Source organism: Solanum verrucosum, unplaced genomic scaffold, assembly GCF_900185275.1.
Source record: "Solanum verrucosum unplaced genomic scaffold, falcon-dt-bn FXZP01000278.1, whole genome shotgun sequence".
In the NCBI taxonomy this organism is placed as follows: domain Eukaryota; kingdom Viridiplantae; phylum Streptophyta; class Magnoliopsida; order Solanales; family Solanaceae; genus Solanum; species Solanum verrucosum.
The window spans coordinates 1,439,662-1,459,995 of NW_026020332.1; the positions used below are offsets into that span (position 1 = coordinate 1,439,662).

At 30.6% G+C, this 20,334-nt stretch overlaps 2 protein-coding genes across 2 annotated transcripts; one reads left to right on the forward strand and one right to left on the reverse strand.

Annotated features, from left to right (window-relative positions):
• Positions 1–6,745: 6,745 nt before the first annotated feature.
• Positions 6,746–8,362, forward strand: LOC125836361 (purine permease 21-like). Its single transcript, XM_049515538.1, has 2 exons — positions 6,746–6,785; positions 7,446–8,362. Exons 1-2 carry the CDS (start codon positions 6,746–6,748, stop codon positions 8,360–8,362), a joined length of 957 nt encoding a protein of 318 aa, XP_049371495.1.
• Positions 8,363–14,670: 6,308 nt separating this feature from the next.
• Positions 14,671–18,669, reverse strand: LOC125836320 (cation/H(+) antiporter 18-like). Its single transcript, XM_049515503.1, has 4 exons — positions 18,323–18,669; positions 16,793–17,246; positions 16,151–16,695; positions 14,671–15,957 (listed from the first exon to the last, which is right to left on the reverse strand). Exons 1-4 carry the CDS (start codon positions 18,506–18,508, stop codon positions 14,671–14,673), a joined length of 2,472 nt encoding a protein of 823 aa, XP_049371460.1. The 5' UTR covers positions 18,509–18,669.
• Between the last annotated feature and the right edge of the window lie 1,665 nt (positions 18,670–20,334).

A 20,334-nucleotide genomic window follows, 5' to 3' on the forward strand; every position in this document is an offset into this window, starting at 1 on the left:
TTATAGAATTATGAATCACGATTACAATTTAATGAAATTTAATATAAAGAATTTCAGGTATTTGTAAAGATCCTATTTGTATATATTTTTGTATTTATATATGTATTAATACCTTTTATTGTGCATATCTATACGTATTTGTGTATATTTAAATATTTTTTTATTTTTTGTTGTATATTTTTTTTGGTATATTATCACTCATAATACTTTATACAAATCAATTGTATAATTTCAACACTTATATACAATTACTTATTTATCTATATTAATAGTGTGTATACAATACAAATAATTATATATAATATGTTACTTTATAAATTCAATTTGTATAAATAATTAGATAAACTATGGCTAAGAAAGATTATTATATTTATTCTCTTAACTTTTTTTCCCTTTTAATTTTACTGATGTCCAATTATTTTATACTATTATTTATCTTTATCTAAATATCATAAAAAGTCATTAGTAGTTGAGTGTAGTATTATTTATTAAGACGTTGACACTTATTTTTGTATCATTTTAAGACTGGCTTCTATGCACTACTCTCTCTCTCTCTCTATATATATATATTACTAGTAAAGAAAGCCCGGGCCGCTGCCCGGGCCCAACATTAATAAAGTTATATTGTTACTCTCTCCGTCCCATATTAGATGAGAATCTTACTAAAAAAAAAAATTTCATATTATTTGAGCACTTATTAAATTAGGATAGAATTAATTAATTCTTTTCCATTTTACCCTACAATTAATATGACCATTCCTATATTGTATGTGTAGTTTTTGTAACTCATTTCAATGTGCATTGATATAAACAAAGGGTAAAATGGTGAAGTCTTCCAATGTATTAATGATTTCTTAATCACCGAGTAAAGTTGGAAGTGCCCATCTAATATGGGACGGAGAGAGTATAGTTTATGTATTGTTATAAAATTAGTAAAGATTGTTATAATATATTTTGCTCATAAGTGAGCTAATATAAAAACTTATTTGTCATTTGTCTTTTTAATTTCAATTTCAAATAGCAAATAAATGTACCGATAAGATTGAGAGTAGAAATGAAACATATCTTTCTAAATTTAAGTAAAAATAAACAGAGTAGAAGTAACATTAGGGTTATCGATAGGATGATTCATTCGGTTATTTTTAAAAAAATTATATCATTCAATTTTTCGGCTATTTTATAATGTATAACCAAAATTAAAATTTTAAAATCATCCCAATCCTAATTTATGTGACACAAGCAGTACAAAAATTAGTCTTTTTTTTGTTGTCTTGTAGATATTTTAAGTTATTATTTATTGTAAATTATAGTACTTTTTATTAAAGTTTTTAATAACATATGTTACTTTTTATGTTTGAGAGTTAAACCAATTTTTTTTATATGTCTTTTAATTTTATATGTGTTTTGTCCTTTTCCATTTTGAAAAACTAATACTCTGTCCATTTCATTTTATATGTCATTTCTTTTTATAAATATATTGGTTATTCCATCTTCTTATATAGTAATATTATGAAATTTGAGAAGTTATTGAAATTTTTATATGATTCTAAAAATATTTTAAATTGTTAGCTATTGTGATTTGTAGTACCTTTTTTTTTTTACAAAATTTTGAAAATAATATTTATTACTCTCTTTGTTCTAATTTATGTGGCACATGCAAAATTTCAAATATTAACCATTTTTTATATGTCTCTTTACTATATTAAGTTGTTAATTATTGTATTTTATAGTACATTTTGAACTTAATTTTTAAAGAATATATGTTATTTTCCACGTCCCAATTTATGTGGCATTAATTGATAGATTTGTTGGAGTCGAGAGAATTTTTTTGTTAATTATTGTAATTTATAGTTTCTTTTTCGTCAATTTGAAACAATATATGTTCTTAATTGATAGATTTTTTGGAGCCGACAATTTTTTTTGTTAATTATTGTAATTTATAGTTTATTTTTCGTCAATTTCAAACAATATATGTTTATCATATAATCCATTTTATGTGGTAGCAATAGAATTTAGAGAGTCAATTAAATTTTTTATATAACTTTTAAATATTTAAGCTATTAATTATTGTAATGTATAGTATTACTTATATTATTTTTGAATATAAATGTTACCTTTTTTATCCTAATTTATATGGCATTGATAGAATTGAAAGTGTCAAATAATTGTTAATTATTGTAATATGATATGTAGTACTTTTTATGTAGTTTTTACTATTTTTAAGCATACTAAGTATAGTATTACTTATATTATTTTTAAATATATTTAAATCTACTACTTATATATATATATTTTTTAGTAGATAAGTGTGAATGTGAGGGTATTTTTAAATACCCAAAATACCCTCACATTCATACTTATGTTCAACCCTCTCCTTTTTTTTGGTGCCACGTGTCGAAAGAGGAGTGAATTTATTCACTCTTCTTATATAGTAATACTAAGTATAGTATTACTTATATTATTTTTAAATATATTTAAATCTACTACTTATATATATATTTTTTAGTAGATAAGTGTGAATGTGAGGGTATTTTTAAATACCCAAAATACCCTGACTTTCACACTTATCTAGTACTTATATATTATACATTATATATATTACATAGTAATTTTTTTTTAGTAGATAAGTGTGAATGTGAGGGTATTTTTAAATACCCAAAATACCCTCACATTCACACTTATGTTCAACCCTCTCCTTTTTTTTGGTGCCACGTGTCGAAAGAGGAGTGAATTTATTCACTCTTCTTATATAGTAATTATTATTATTTTATTTTATTTTTTTCTTTAAATAAATTATTTTAAAGATTTTACTCTGTAAAACGTTTTTTTTTATACATAGACAAGTATCTATAATAGAATTATATATCGTTTGTATAATGTATAATTTAAATAATCTATACCCGGACTCCACCGACAATTAGGTGTGTGACATAGTTACTATCTACCAAAATGTACAAAAAGACACACACCAACAAAAATGGAGGGGTCCTTTATGCGATGTGACCATATTTTTCGATGTTTGATATTTATATTTTAATCAGAAGAAAAAATATTTTGTATTAAGTATTATTTTTATATTTAAAATTTAAACTCAAAATTTTAATTGAAGAAAGAACAACTCATTTGTTGCATAATATTCTTTGATGATGAGTTGTGACAACGTATTTCTTATATATTTAGGACAATTATGCTTCTATTTACAATATACTTAATTGTTTAGTAAATTATTTTTAATAAATGACTTCTTTCTTTTTAAATTTCTCTTTATGTTTTTTTTTTAATATTATGGTGAAAGATTTTTTTTGAAGAAATTAGTTTTTTTATGAGAAAATATTAAATTAGGATTTGAAATTTTGGAAAAGTAATTTTTTTAATGGTCAGGTTTGGAGGGGTTAAAAATAGGTGAAGTAATTTTTTTTATGTCATATGACATTTTTGACATCAAAAAAAATATTTTTTGAGATTTTATTAATTTAGACTTTTAACAAAAGAGTAAACATATATAATTTGTTAGATGATGAAAATATTTATACACAACTTTTTAATAAAAGTGTATCCAATATAAATCGTCTGTATAATAAAACAAACTTTTGTCCATGCAATTCTATAAGTTATAAAATTGGGTGTCTATAGACCATAGTTCATCACTGAGTAAAAGAAAATGTAATGATAGGGTTCCGTCGTTATAGAAAAATCAACAGAGAAAAATTTTGGGTCGAATTTTTTTTTTTGTAGTAACTTGGAACTTTCCAACCTAGTTCAGATTTGGACTAAATTGGAGTCTTTAAGGTGTAGGGATATCTGGTAACAATCGGGTGATTTAATTATAATTTTGATTACATGAGTGGATAGCTAAGATGTTAAGGAACCCGTACAACTTTACAGAATCAAATTCGGGCGAGTAGAACTCCCGAAAATGATCTTAGTGTGAACCGGTAGTTGTTGAATGTCAAGGGTTGAAGGTGTATAGTGAAATGGAGGCTTGGAACTCAAATTTCAACATTCTGTCTCCATGCATCCAGCTGTAGCGGGATCTCGTTGTAGGGGGATGGGGTCCGCCGTAGCGGGACACACGTGACTTAAGTCGGAAATAAAACTCCAAAAACGTTATTTTCTGTGAAAGTTTATTCTTAAGAGCTAAAAAATGACCCAGGGCTATTTCTTGAAGGTTTTCCACCTCTTCTAGCACTAAAAGTAAGGATTTTACTCCCCTAATCCGTTTTTGATCCGTAGAACTTGGATTCTTGGTTAATTACTATTTGGGGAGGGTTTTGATCTGAAACTAATGGTGGAAAAAGCCCTAAATTGGGTATTAAGATCTTGGGTATGGTCTAGGGTTATTGGATTTGTTATAATTCGGATAATTAGACTTTTGATTGTTGATCCTTGCGTATATTAATTGTTTGTAGACCTAGAACAAGTGGAAATAATCTGGAAAGGGAAGATTCAAGTGCCTTAGGGGATTCAAGCTTGGATTCGAGGTAGGTGATAGTTGTGATTTCATGTTTGTGTGATATATGTTTGTAATTGTTTCATTATAATACATGTGTGTAGTATGTATGTGAATGTTGCATTATTGATCACCCTAATCGCAAATGAGGATAATTGAATAATTGTATGTCATGAATCACTTCTTGTTGTATGATTGTGACAATATACATTGTGATTGTGACTGTGGTTTATTGAATAAGCGGTTGTCACGATCCGACACACTAACTTGGATCGGTTGCCACGTTCCGGCATAAATATGGGATCGGTTGCCACGTTCCAGCATAAACATTGGATCGGGTACCACGTTCCGGTATGCTAACAGTTTGGGTGTGGGTTCCATGAGAGGACCATTGAATAGGGTTCTGTGAGAGGACCATTAAATTGTATTGTGTATCTACTTGTGATGATTACGTTCATATCTAATGATGATTGATATTGTAAGACTGTATGTTGCTCTAAATTGATAACCAATATGTATTATTGAGAATGTGAGATGCTACATTAATCTTGAAAAGATGACTAATATTGTATATGTTCGGTATATGCCTGTTTTATAATGTTGTGGTTACTTGCATGTGTTTCACTTATTGGGATAGTTGTGTGATCTTACCAGTACACTGTGGTTGTGTACTGATACTGCACTTGCTCTTTCTTTGTTGAGTACAGAGCATCTTTAGGTGGCTATTGATAGACTTCAGCTAGATGACTAATGAGCGTGATTGGATTCAAATGTAAGCCAGTTCTTTCAGGCTGCCATGAATCTTTCTTGTTTAAGTTCACTCTTTTTGGACTCAGACTATTTCTTAAAGGTGTTGTTTAGTTTCAGGGTTTGTACCCCTTGTTCTTAGACTTGTCATTATTAGAGTTTTGGTACAATAACTTTCAGGTTCTAGGGGTTGTTCTTCCGCATTAGTTTGGCTAGTTTATTTAAACCTTTGAAGTTTATGGGGAGTCCATTTTTTTTGTTATTTAAACCTGCTTCCATAGTTTTAAATATATATTACTTTGGTTAAGTTGATTAGTTGGGCTATAGTTTTAGTTCTCCCACCGGAGGATTAGTGTGGGTGTCACTCACGACGGTTTGGGTCGTGACAGAAAATAGTGGTTTCTCCGTTGAAAGTGCCCTAGTAGCTGAAATGTCTTGGTGGTAATTTACTTCTATTTATTTATTTATTTGATGTTCAAGTATTCATTTTGAAGACTGATTAATTTGAATTCGTGTCGTGTAAGACTTTATTTGGGGAAATTACTCCTTATAAAAAAAATCATATTCAAGATTTGAACTCAAGATCTTTAATTAAGTGAGTAACAATTACTTCAAGTACTGCATCACACTTGGTTGGAACCGAAAATCAAATCAAACAACAAATCAAATCAAATAGGGAAAAAATCTAATAGATATCGTTTTTTCGATCTACTAATCTGCTAGCCTAATACTGATGAAATATATTAGACATAATATATAAACAAATCCTTTAATTTTAATATACATAAATAATCACTTAAACTTATATGGTATAAACAAGTAAATACTGAGGTTGCTGTCTAGTGAGCACCATCTGCAATATGGATAGAATCAACTTTTTTTAGAAAACTAATTAAAATTAGCTTCAGTTTAGTTATACATTTTTAAGATCGAAATTTAGAAATTTAAGTTTTTGAAATTGTAAATGAAAATGTTTTTTACATGGTAAATTTTAAAGTTGAATGAGTGCAATTAATTTTTAAAAATTTGAAAAAATCTGATCAAATCTCATAACAAAGCATATATTTTTGAAGAAAAAATTTAAAATCTGATTCACACGGACAAATGCTGACTTATTAAAGCAGATCACTTAAATTAAATATATTATATGAACAGAAGGACGTTGGGTGTAATTATTATTTTTTTAATTAAAAATGGACAGATCTTATTAACGATCCACCTAAGATGCAAATAAAAACGATAGAATATGTCAAGAAACCCAAACGTAGAAAAGGAAATGTTAATCTAGCTATAAATTATACTTCCTCTCCTTCTCGATTTAAGAAAGAATGATTTATTATCTTTAATTTAGAATTACAAAATTAAGAAGTCTTTTTTATTTTTTAAATTTTGTGTCAAATCAAATTAGTTCATTATTTTTAAACTGAGAAGTAGCCTGCCACAAACATTTTTTTTTTATAAAATGTGGTTGGGGTGTCCATAATTCATTCATCAATAAAAGAAGAAAAACGGTTTATACAAACTTTCTTAGAGAAGGCGTCCGTTAGCATGGATGAAGGAGCTCATGAAAAGTTGCTGCATCTAACTTGTTAGTTACTCTTATTCTTCATCGTCATCTCAATTTATAGTCATATGTGTTTAGAGGCCGAGTCAAAGTCAATTAAATCTTCTTCGTTGAAAAATTATACTATGTAAACATGCAAAAAATATTTCTTTTGATTTTGAATCTCCTTACTTTGAATTTTTGGCTTCGTCGATGCATCAATTTTGATAAATCTAATAGGCAAAGCCGCTGCATCAATTTTGATAAATCTAGAGTTATATGGCTTTGACTGGGGAATCGATTCATGGCCTCCAACTTGTTGCAGTAACTGATGAGGCACGATTGTTTATTTACGTATTTAGATTGAGGCACGATTGTTTATTTACCATAGCGGTGGATATTGGACGGGTTGGATTAAATTTAAGGCACATATGATTTGTTTGGGTAAAAAAGTATTGGAATTAGGTCATGAGTTATATAACGAGACAAGACCTAATTCAATCTTATTTTGATCAAATAATTAAAGGTTACATATCAAAACAAAGTACTGAAATGGGTTGGGTTGAAATGAATGGACGAGTTAATAACTCGCCCAAACTTAATCGGATTGAAAGAGTTGGACGCGTTGGATTTGATTTTGCCAAAATACAAGTCAATTTTGATTGAGATCTCTCTGTTTTTATGTTTCCCTGTTTCATTTGACAGTTGAAGAAGCAGAGAGAACAGAGTCGTCTGAAAATGCGAAAAACAGCAGCTTTGAATCAAGTAAATTCATACTATGGCTTCAAATATTTATCTTCACATTTTTTACTGTTGGTGGTCAAGCAGCTGGCACTCTGTTGGGTAGAGTATACTATGAACAAGGTGGCAAAAGCAGATGGATTGCTACATTAGCACAAACTGCTGGATTCCCAATTCTTCTGCCTTTTATTTTCTATTCTTCAGCCAAAAATCACAGTGAACAACCTGTTAATAGCGCTAGTATATTTGTTCGCGCTTCAGTTTACATCTTCCTCGGTATATTTCAAGTAGCAAACTCTATGTTGTTTACAATTGGAGTACAGTACCTTCCCGTCTCTACCTACTCCCTCATTTCCGGTTCTCAATTGGCGTTCACCGCGCTCACTTCCTTCCTCCTCAACAGACAAAAAATCACTGCAATTATACTCAACTCCATCGTGCTTCTCTCCTTTTCATCCTCTGCTGTTATTTTCCAGAATGAGACGGGTGATAGCGGAGAAATATCTCTGCTAATCGGATTTACAGCTACTACATTCGGGTCTCTAGGATACGCTTTACAGTTCTCATTAACAGAACTAGCATTCCAAAAGGTATTCAAAAGTGGCACGTTAAAAGAAGTCATGAAAATGTCATTTTTCATCTGTCTTTTCGTGACACTTACTTCGTTAACAGGGCTTTTTGCGAGCGGTAATTGGAATGATTTGGAGAAGGAAATAGGAGAATACAGAACGGGGAAATTGTCATATGTTATAAACTTGGTTTGTACTGCGATTTCATGGCAGCTGTACGCCATTGGATCAGTTGGATTGGTTTACAAGGCTTCGGCTTTATTCTCAATTTGGGATCTTCAGTTGTGCCAATTTTTGCGATGTTGTTCTTGAAAGATGAGATGAGTGGATTGAAGGTTTTTTCATTGTTATTGGGACTATGGGGATATGCATCGTATATTTATCAACATTATCTGGATGATTTACAGGCAAAAACAAGTGAAGTTAAATCCTCAGATGATCAAGCTGATAATTTATAATCATTCTCAGAATTTGAATCATATGTAAATGTGAAGATTTCTCTGCTTAAAAAAGTGTAAACAAATTTGTAAATTCTCCAAAAAGTTTTATAAGGGATAAATTAGTAAAATTGTCCTTATTTATATTAAGGGCGTGTTGATGGAAAAGTGAATAACTAATATGAGATGGAGGTTTTTGTCTTGGATTATCCTTCTTTTTTGTGTTAACTTTTAAGCTTGGTTAGGTTCGAAGTTGATTTAACGTCGTATCACTATCAGGCACATTTCAATCGTTACGTATCCATATTGGGCCAAAACAAAAGCATCAATCATAAGCTTTGTCTCTTTCTTAAAATGTCTATGGGAAATTTCAAATATCTATATGTTACCTTATTCATCTCTACTTGTCTGGTTTGCTGATTTATATACGGGATTTTCCTTTGGCAGTATTATATTTGTCAATAGTACTCATCAAACAAAAGAATTAATAATAATTAATCTTCATCTTTTTCTTAATTAATCTGTCTGTTTTGCTTCATTAAGAAGTTACTAGCTAGTTGAAATAATTTAAAAGTAGATGATAAAGTGGACAATTAGATAACTCAAAGTATTTGAGAAATCTATTCAGTTAGCTCAAAAAATAATAGGCACTAACAACTTTTGAAATAACTTATAAAAAAATGAGAATTGTCGTTCAGTGTAAGTTGTTTGATATGATTTGCCGTTTTTTAAATAGTTGTAGGCTCATCCTAATTTAAATCTATTTAGAGTAAGCAAAGCTTCAACTTTTCTTATTAACTTCTTATGAATGGAATGAATCCCTCCCCTCATCTGTGAAGGACGGGAATCTTGGAGTACTCCTTATAAGACTTGGACAATTCTTATGTCTTTGAGTCAGCTTTTGAATATAAGTTACGTTAGACACATGATTCATTTGATAATTTGTTTGTACCATGTTCACTTTGTGTTGGGGTGTGCTTGTAGTCATTTACCTTATAAGTTCTAAATCTAGTAAATAAGAAATTTAGATCTTGGAAAAAAGTAAATAAAAATTAAAGAGGAAATTAATGACATCCATAATATGACTTCATAGGGAATTTTTTAGTTCATTCATATATTCTGGGAAGGAAATACCACTGCTGATCTCTTAACCAACTTTGCGGAGCTCGATAGAAAAAATGACTTCTTTACTGAAACTAGACACTTACCAAGGAAGATTATAGCCACAACGAAGAATGATGATGAAGCTTGTCCTTACTTTAGAATCGGAAAAAACACTTTTATCTTCGACCCTGGTTGAGCTCTTCTTGAATGGTACTAGGTATTCTATCCTAGACATTTTTTTTGGAAGCCTAATTGTACTAGGAGCAATCCTCCTCTTTTGCTTTATTTTTGGAAGCTAAAATTGTAAGAATGGCTTACCATTCTAGCTACTCTTGTATGAGGTAAGGTTTGGTCCTCTTATGTAACCTTTTGCTTTGAAATAGAATGCCTCTTTTAAAAATAAAAAATAAAAGAATATAACAACATACCCAATGAAATTTCACTCGGTGGGGAGGATAGAGTGCACACAAACCTTACCACTATCTCATAAAGGTGGAGAGGCTATTTTCGGAAAACCCTCAACTCAAGGGGGAAAATGTTGTCTAAAGCCTTGTGAGGCCCATTTGGTGGCTGACCCAGTCCAAGTTGAACTAAAACATTAGTCCCACCATTATTTCTTGTTATTTTCAATCTATATTGCATAGCTAAATCAAATCTATAGCCCATTTTCTTTATAAAATGCAGCCCAATAAGTTGGACTAGAGTCACAAGCCTAAATCACCATTTTTCTTTTTCTTTTTGGTTTCTACATCATGTCCGGTATCCACATTGGAGTCTGATTAAATTTGAATTTGAGTTCAAAAGTTCCAAATTAGGAAATAAAACACTCTCTAACAAAGGCGATTCCGTACCAAAATAAACTAGCTTTTTCACACATAATATCAATTATTGATCTGATTGCATATGTTATTTGCATACTTGTCACTAATGCATGGCTCAATGATCAAGTGAGAGACAATTTTTTAGTAACTTGCTTGGTTGCCTAGGTAAATTTTCACCTTGTTAGTGAGGATTCGATTTCGTACCTCGTATCCTCTCCCCCTACCTTCAATTTTAAGAAAGAAAAAAAATATGATTGAAGTCATATATAGTTTAAATTACAATAGTCAATAATTTGAATTAATTGACCCTGGATTTTCTCTTAGCCAAATTTGTACACCTCTTAATCATTAGATTTACTGAATCTAAGCATTTCTTTACATACAAAGTTTGTAATAACTTTCTAATAGGAAATTAGTTAACCATCATTATCCTTTAATTTTGTCTATTTTGAAGGTTTTATGTCAAAGTTAGTCGGTTGAAGATATTAGAAATTAATAGACCACATTGTCGGCCACGTGTTAATGACAGAAATATTGATGTAATACATTTAAAATAAAACATTTCATTGATCAATTATTGAATTTGTCAATGGACTTGTACTCTGATGGCATCCTTAATTTGTATATATCGCAGGTCTAACTCCTTATTTAATGGGAATTTATTATTTTTATACAAATTTGGTGTTGAAAAAAGAGGGGAAAAAAAGTTGAAATACGTAATTGATTTGAGAGGTAAGCATATTATTGGTGCTTATAATGTGTGGACTTTATCTCTATTATTGGGCATTATTGGGCTTTGTTAAATGTTACAACTACATATGCCCCCTATTGTTTGGGAAATATATATTAAATAAAGATAATGATATGATATGTGATAGCTAGTATTGTTATCAAAAGGCGTTTGGATTCAAAGTATACAATAACGTGGAGTTTAAAAAAGGAAGGATATAATACATAAATATAAGTTGGCGACTTGGCGTTAGTTGACAATTATGATCTTTAATTTTGGGTATGCATAAGTAGACATATAAACTTGTATTAATTGAACAAATAAACACATTCGTCCTACATGACACCCTACATGACAATTTTGTGTCATACGTGGCATCGTACGTGTATCTACTTGTTCAATTTTATACAACTTTAAGTGTTTACTTGTGCACACTCAAAGTTCGAAGGCATAGTTGTCCATTGAAGCCAAGTTAAAGGTCCTGTTTATGTATTATGCCAAAAGGAAATAAGTTATTTTTTTAATCTATATCGTTGTGTCCAGATCAACTTGTGTGTAACTCGATCAATTTTACGTGATATCTACCACTAAGTAACTCTATCCAACAAGACAGATGGAAAGACCACCTAGTGTTTTTATCTCTGCTAGTAATTGAATTTGAGACCTCATAACTCTCAATCACTAGGCCACAATCTTAAGTGCTAATTAAAGGGACTAAATTATCACGTGGTTGCACTTGCCACCCATTGAAAAATAACTATAATTTTTTTTTTCCTCATTCAAGCCAACTTAAAGTTGCTATATTTATAATGAAAGGAAAAAAAGTTGTATGTCTTTTCATCATTATAAATAATACAAGGGATCCCACAATACAATAATGGATTGGTGGTGTTCTCATTACAGATTTATTGCTTTCGACATATGATTTTATATGACGTGATTCAAGTAATATTACTAAAAATTGTGCTATTTTAATTTTCAAAATGAAATTTGATTAACTCCAAATTAAGCAGACATAACAAATTTGTCTAGATTACTGAAATTAGACCACAAATATTAGCAAAATTTGAACTAAAAAGGTCGTTTGTTTTACATAATATTGAGTCCATCAATTTACTCTTCTACACGTAAATTAAAGGACAACATCTAAAGATTCTAAAGATTAATCACAATGTAGTCGAAGTATATATTATGAATTAATTCTTACTACTATGTATACATTTCACTCGATTCAAACCTTTTATTTTTTATTTTTGCAATTTCCAATAATTCGGGTTTCTAACAACAAAACAATAAATGAGAGCTTTCTATTTTTCTCTACACATACAAATAGGGGTGTTCACTATTTGGATAAAAATCAATCCAAATTGATTAAATAAATCGATTTTATTTGGGTTTGGTTTGATTTGATTTTAGACTTTTTAAAACCGATAGTTTTGGTTTCGATTTGGTTTTGTTAGAAAAAACTGAACCGAAAAATTATATACATATATTTTATTATTATCCAAACGTAATATATTATTTTTACAAACAATTTAAAGATCTTATATATGTTTCATCCATTTTTTTAATCTATTTATGAAAGCAAAAATGTATAAGACGAGAACATTTATCTTATTGATTTTTGTATATGAGTATCATGTCAATTTTTGATAGGACTAGAAATGTCATTATCCTTCGTAGTTCCTTCTAAGCCAAAATGATTATATATTTTGAAGCTTTATGCACAATAAATTTAGTAACTGGAAGTTTTATAATGTCATCGTTCTAACTATTTTTCATTTTGAATGAATTGTTGTCACTTTTTTTCATTATGAATGAATGATTACTTTTACTTATGCTGGGTAATAACCGAACCAAACTAAATCAAAATTAATAACAATCAAATCGATAAATATATATTACAATTGATTTGATTTGGTTTGAGAATTTAAAAACTGATTAAAATGATTTGATTTTAATTTTAATTTTGATCAATAACTCATGACCCAAATCGACAGATTAACACCCCGACATACAAATCTCTTAATACAATTAAAGACTAGCATATAGTGAATCTGATATATACAAAGGCTTGACATGATAGTACTAGTTGTTTGTGAAACGTGAGTTGACTTTATTAAAATAAATTAATGTAACTAACTGATTGCATTGATTCATTAAAAGTACAACCAGTTCCTTTTAAGGAAAATAAGATTATCTGAGTTCGGAGCCTGAAGGGCAAAAAAAATTGTCAAAAATTCCAAAATGGCACATCACTTTTTATTCTAACCAAAAGGGCAAAATCGCTGCGTCAGCAGCGATTTTCCTTTGACAAAATCGCTGCCCTAGCAGCGATTTCGTCTAAATTTTTTTTATTTTATTTTTTAATTAAAAATCGCTGCCACAACAACGATTTTATAAATTTTTATTTTTTTAAAAAATTAAAAATCGCTGCGATGTTGTAATTTTTTTAAATTAAAAATCGCTGCGATGTTGTAATTTTTTTAAATTAAAAATCGCTGCTTTTTCTTTAAAAAAAATAACTTTTTTTCTTCAAAATCGCTGCTATAGCAGCGAATTTGGTTAAGAATTTAAAAAAAAATAATTTGAATTTAATATTCTTTTATTATTATTTATGATATGTAATTCAATTTTCCTCATGCTTCAACAATTTTATTGAGTAAACTGTCGTCTTGTTTATCATTTTTATATTATTAATAAGTAATAATAGGCATGAAAATAATAGCACTCGGCATGAAAACGCTGCCCTGCAGCGATGTGTAAGGAAAAAAAATATTCTGACTTAAAATCGCTGCCACAGCAAAAGAATTTTATTTTTTTTACAATGGCAGCGATTTTTAATAATAATAATAAAAAAAAATAACAAAATCGTTGCTGTGGCAGCGATTTTTAAATTAAAAAAATAAAAATTTTTTTTAGACGAAATCGCTGCTGACGCAGCGATTTTGCCCTTTTGGTTAGAATAAAAAGTGATGTGCCCTTCTGGAATTTTTGACAATTTTTTTTTTGCCCTTTAGGCTCCGGACTCAAGATTATCTTGTACAATGATGGGACATTTCCTATTTTGATTAGACAAGAAGAAAATTGTATCATATCATAAGATTGCTTAGAATACAATTAAATAATAAAAATCTACTATTATTTTCAAGAGTTTTATTATTTTACATGGAAATGATCATACACTTCAACATGATACTAAAAAACATATTTTACTCGTGAAATGAAATCGATCACATGTAAGGATGCATGTTAAAAATACATTAAATAATAAAACTCTCATCTATCAAACAATTAGAATTTCTTTTAGATGGAATAACCACACACCTCAACAATAATCAAAAGCTTAAAGTTAGTTACGAATATGATGCAAGGAGGCAAGAACTTTAATTAACTTGATATATACGCTTTGCGTTACAACAAAACCCACTCAAAAAAAAAAACGATACATAGGTTAAGAAACATATATACATAATTTTAACCTTGTGATATTTGGTAAAATACCTTATTTACCCTCTACAAGAAAAATTAAATTTCAGTTACTTCTTCATCACCATCATTTCCTTTTGTTGAATGTCCAACTCTTGCTGAATGCCCAATCCTTGATGACTCAACTCTTGATGAATCTCCAACCCTCAAAGACCTTAGTGATTCTTGAGGTAATTCGCTTCGATATTGCTGCACAACTAACACTGATGCCGATGTTGAAATTTCACCGGAAATCAGCAAATTCCCCAACGGCCCCAATTCTGGACAATCATGACTTCTTGAATCAAATGCTGAAACCAGTTGTCCCTCAGACATCCTCCCAACTATAAACAAATTACACTTTTTAAATCCGCGAATAACTTCTATAGTTTCTCTTACATCCTTTACAATACTCTCTTGGAAAACAATACAACTGTCACCGCTTGATTTCTGTTTCAGATCAGAAAGAAAAATATCGTCCTCTTGTGATGACTCCGGTACAGGACCGGAATTCTGAGCGATGTCCACGTGGACACTCGCTCCAATAACTGCCGGATCAATTATGAAACGGACTACGTTTAATGTAATGCCAGGGTGCTCTGCGATGCGCATGCCGTAGGCAAGTGCTTCGCGGTCATCATGGCCCCCGAAAAATAAAACTAGGACTGTATAGTTAACTTCGCTAGCGGACACATGAGATGCCCCACCGAGTCCTCGATCAATTATTATTCCAACTGAACACGGTGCGTGTTCGAGGACTCTTCGATTCACGTTTCTGAGATCAGCACGAGTTGTTTCGAAATGTCCATCGAGTCTCTGATGTTTGTGGAATGGTACAATTATCATCGAAACTCTTTTTCTTTCCGCGCTAGCAATTATGTCTTCGTGCATACTGGACATGGGGGAGATTGCTGTGGTTGGTCTTATAGACACCTTGCTGAGTTGTCCGAATGTCTCAAATGCGACAATCACTTGGTTTGATTCGCCTGTTTTCTCTTTATTCCATAAGGGGAGTCCGTTTTTTCGGGCCTTGTGGACCATTAGAATTGCTGAGGGTCTTTCGGTGAGCTCCAAGAGGTGCATTGCGTAGACGCGGAGTCCTTCTTTTTTCTCTGTTCCTCGAGTGGCTTCGATGAGATTTATGAGTGTGGGAATGTTTCTTGTGCCGTGGAAACATGTCAAGATTCGAAGTTGCTTGCTTGAGTCTTTCCTCATCATTGTTCTGTGCTTGTACTCTGTTACGGCCATTTTGGCTGGCTTGTAGGTCGCTATAACTAGCGGTGTTGTCATGAATGTTGTGAAGAGTGCCATCAACACCATAATGGCAAATATTTGATCGTTCAATACCTACAAAATTAATACCACAAAACATATCGTTTTAGTTACTTGCAAAATATGATGATGTTTGTCTATTTGATTGGAAAATATGTTTCAGAAAGAACGAAAGACTCTTTGGAGTAATGCTATAAGAGCATGTCATGAAGGTTATTTTTTAAACGAAAGAATGTCACGTAAAATGAAACAGATGAAAAAAGCTTACCCCTTTATCTTTGCCAATGTTAAGGACAATGAGTTCCACTAGTCCTTTAGTATTCATCAAGAAACCAAGTGCTAACGATTCTTGAACAGATAACTTGCACATGAGAGATACACAAACAGTACCAACAATTTTCCCAAAGCAAGACGTAGTTATAACTAGAACAAGAAGACCCCAAGATTGAGCACCTTGAATAGTAGCTACATTTGTTTTCAATCCACTAGACACAAAGTATAATGGTAGGAATAACCCTGAGACCAAATCCTCCACTTTTTCCACTAAAGCACCTGCAAATGGCCCTTCTTTTGGTACAAGAACACCAACCACAAAAGCCCCAAATAAAGCATGAATTCCAATAGCATCAGTGACAAATCCCGCTGCCAAAACAATCGCCAATGTAGCACACACATACAACTCATTCACCGGCTCTCCCTCAGGACATTGCCTTGCCATCCAATTGAATATTCTAGGTGCAATCAATATGCAAAGAAGGATAAAACCTGTCCCACTCAACAGGACCCACAAAGAAACAATAGGAGACCCCGAACCTACAACATAACATAAAAGATGCGAATTCAGAATTTAAATATTTATATTTCTTCAACTATACACTATCCAAAAAGAAATGTTCAACATGTATCTAACCTGAAAGTGAAATAGCAAGAGCTAGTAGAATCCATGCTGCCACGTCATTAACCGCCGCGGCCGACATAGCCATTCGACCAACATCAGTTGTTAATAGCTTGAGTTCAGCTAAAATACGAGCTAAGACAGGGAAGGCAGTGATAGAAAGGGCAACTCCCATAAAGACTAGAAAAGGGGCTTGATTAACCCCTTGGGCAATTGTGGATCGAAGAGCAAAAGATGTCCCAATTCCTAAAACAAAAGGGAGAGTAATTCCAGCAAGGGCAATACATAGAGCTTTCTTTCCGGTTCGACGAAGAGATCTTGGGTCTAACTCAGTCCCAACGAGAAAAAGAAAGAATAGAAGGCCAAGGTTAGCCAACGTGTCCAACACTGGGAGGCTATTTGGTGGAAATATCGCGTTTAGATAATTTTTGTTGCGTCCGAGCGCAGATGGACCTAGTAAAATACCTCCCTAGCAAAAAATAAAAATAATCAACTGTCAATTTTTTTTATGGTACCAGAGGCGGATCTAGGACATTGATCACTTGATCAACATGCATGTTGGTTTTGGTTTAAATTACATGTATATTACAATACTAATTCAAATTAAAATGTATATTTATGATAAGATGTCACTCATTTTAATTTCATTAGATTTAAATTTTGAATTTTTCCTCTGATAAAAAAAAAGTAATGATGATTTAGGATTAAGTTTTTCTGAAGCAAATTATAAACTGCGATTCAATTAAGAAAAAAATCATGAAACCATGTATATCATTAAGAAAAAAAATTTGACTCCTAAAAAATATCGACGTGTATACTTGATCAATATAAGCAATCAAAGCAAGAAAATTACATTCATCAGATTAAAAAATTATCAAAAAAGTTGAACCAAGCTTTATTGTTATAAAAATTGATTCTTTCATTTATAAACCTTAACTACTCCCTCCATTTTTAATTAAATGTACTTTTCACAATTGATGCAGAGGATCTGAAGAATCTCCTCTATTATAGAATTGATTTTCATCATATATTATAAGTCCATGCTACAAAGTCAATATATATATATATATATATATGATGTGCAATAAGTAAATTAATTTTGGATACTATGATTTTCATACATAAAATATATTTTCTAGACAGCTTTTCCTAAGAGTTGGCTAGCAACAGTCAGGTTAAAACCTACCCGAGGCACGTTTAAAAAGAATAAATAATTAAATGGAGTAATATGTACGTTCTTAAGGTGGAATTTTTAATTATTTTTATTAAAAAAAAAAAAAAAACTCTGGTTGCATGAATAAATGTGGTACCAACAATTCGACGCCAAATTAGTCCTTTGAACGTGGAGGCAACAATAATGATTAATTTGTTAAGAGAAGTTCATATCTTCAATAATAAAAGTGTAATATAAAATAAATTAATTGAAATATTCATTTAATGAAGTGAAAATTTAGCACTATATTATATTAGATCAAAAGAAGGAGAGTGTAAAACTATTGGCTTAAGCCGTGAGAAAGAAGACAATGTAAAAGAAGAAAAACTTACAATAATCTCAGCAACAACACGCGGTTGTCTTAGTGGACGGAGAATATAGGCGAGGACTCGAGTGAGTACAAGCACCAAACATATTTGTACAATCACCAAAGGGAGTGAATAATGCAGCGGATTATCTCCTTGTAGTAATCCGCTAGAGGTGGCATGCATCGGCGATGATCCACATTTAACCGCCATAATTATAATAAGTGAAGTCTAAAATTGATAACCTTAAAAATAAGATAGGTTATCGGCTAGAATCTCATAGATTCTTGAGGAAAAAAGAAAAGAAAAACTTAGTACTCCATAGAGTGAGGAACTAAGGGAACTTGACTTTTGCAATTAAAAGAGTTGTGTGTCGTACATAGGGCATTCAACTCCTGTATTTATATGGAGCCACCAAGTTTTGATATGCCAATTATACCCTTTTGGTGGATAAATTTAATAATATAATAAGTCAACCATGTTTTAATAATTATTATCATCACATTAACGGAACTTGGCTTTTGCGATTAAAAAAGTCTTTCTCTCGCTTTCCTTTTTCTTTTTAGTACTTGCTCCGTCTATTTTTATTTGTTCATATATTAAAAATAGTTATTTAATAATATTTGCTCAGTTTGAAAAATTAAACGATAATTTATTTATTCTATTCTTGCTATTAAATATTTAATATCTAATATAATTTTCAATGCATTAAATTTAATATATTCAAAGGGTGATATAATATTATTACTCTTATTATCTAGTGTTTCTTAGTGTATCAAGTTAATAGTTGACAATTATTATTGGACAGAGAGAGTAATTTCGAGCATCAACTTTGATATGTATTTTTCCTTTCTAAAGTGATTTGTTTTCTTTAATTATTTTTAATTCCTCCAAGTTTGGAGCAATGAAATTGCGAGTCTGTCTTCTGGTATTCACGTCGTGTAGCAATGAATTATTTGGCCATAATGAGTTGAAATGTGTACAAACTAGATACTCCCTCCCTCAGTTGCATTTTAAATTGTCTTGTATTTACTTAGCAGGAATAATAAATAAAATCACAATTTATTAGTATAACATAAGTAAAAAATATACATTTATTTTAGAACAAGACAATTTAAAATGAAAAATTTATTATATTACATAATAAAAATATACATTTTATTTTTAGAGTAATGGATGTAGTAACATACTCATCTTATCATATTAGTCATTTAAACACCAAATACCGTTAAAAAATCATTTACACATCTTACACCGAGGAAAAACTTCAGTTTTGTTGTAAAAAAATACGTTCTCCCTTCACTTTTATTCATTCATTTTAAATTTATATGTTCTTTAAAAATTATTAATATGAGTATTTTATTACAATATCTGTATTAATTGATTTTTAAGTATTAGATCTTCAAAAATGATTTACGGAACAAGTTCTTATTGTTAAAGATAAAATATGATTTTGTTTTTGTCTTTTCAGCTTGATACAAAGTGACAAGTAAAAGTACATTCTTCACTTTCAACCTTAATGTTGTGAGTTTGAGTCACAGACAGACAGAGCATTTGAATTTTGATATCCAAAATATCATGCGATTTGAGAAAGCACACACTTCGAGTCTCCAACCCCAATAACAATAAGTCAATTGCTTAGATAGACAATAAAGATACATATAGCAAGTGTTACACTTGAATTTTTTTATACTAACATTTTCACTCTGTAGCTTCTTCACATTCACGATAAGAAAAAAAATTAGTTATACAATTTTCTCTAATTTGTTTTTGAAAATTAAAATTTGAATATGTAAGACTAATTTAAAATTTTAATTAATTTTTTCTTCATTAAAAAGAGGTGAACAAGTGCATATAAGAGATGATAGATTCAATTAGGGTTTTAAATAAATTTTAATTTCTTAAAAGAATATTCAGAAATGTAGAATCTGAAAGGGGGCCGGGGTTAGTGGTGGTGGGACCCAGGGATTGGGGAAAAACTTTAGATTAAAGCACGTTGTAATAAAATTCACGAGTCAATTAAATATAAAAACATTTTT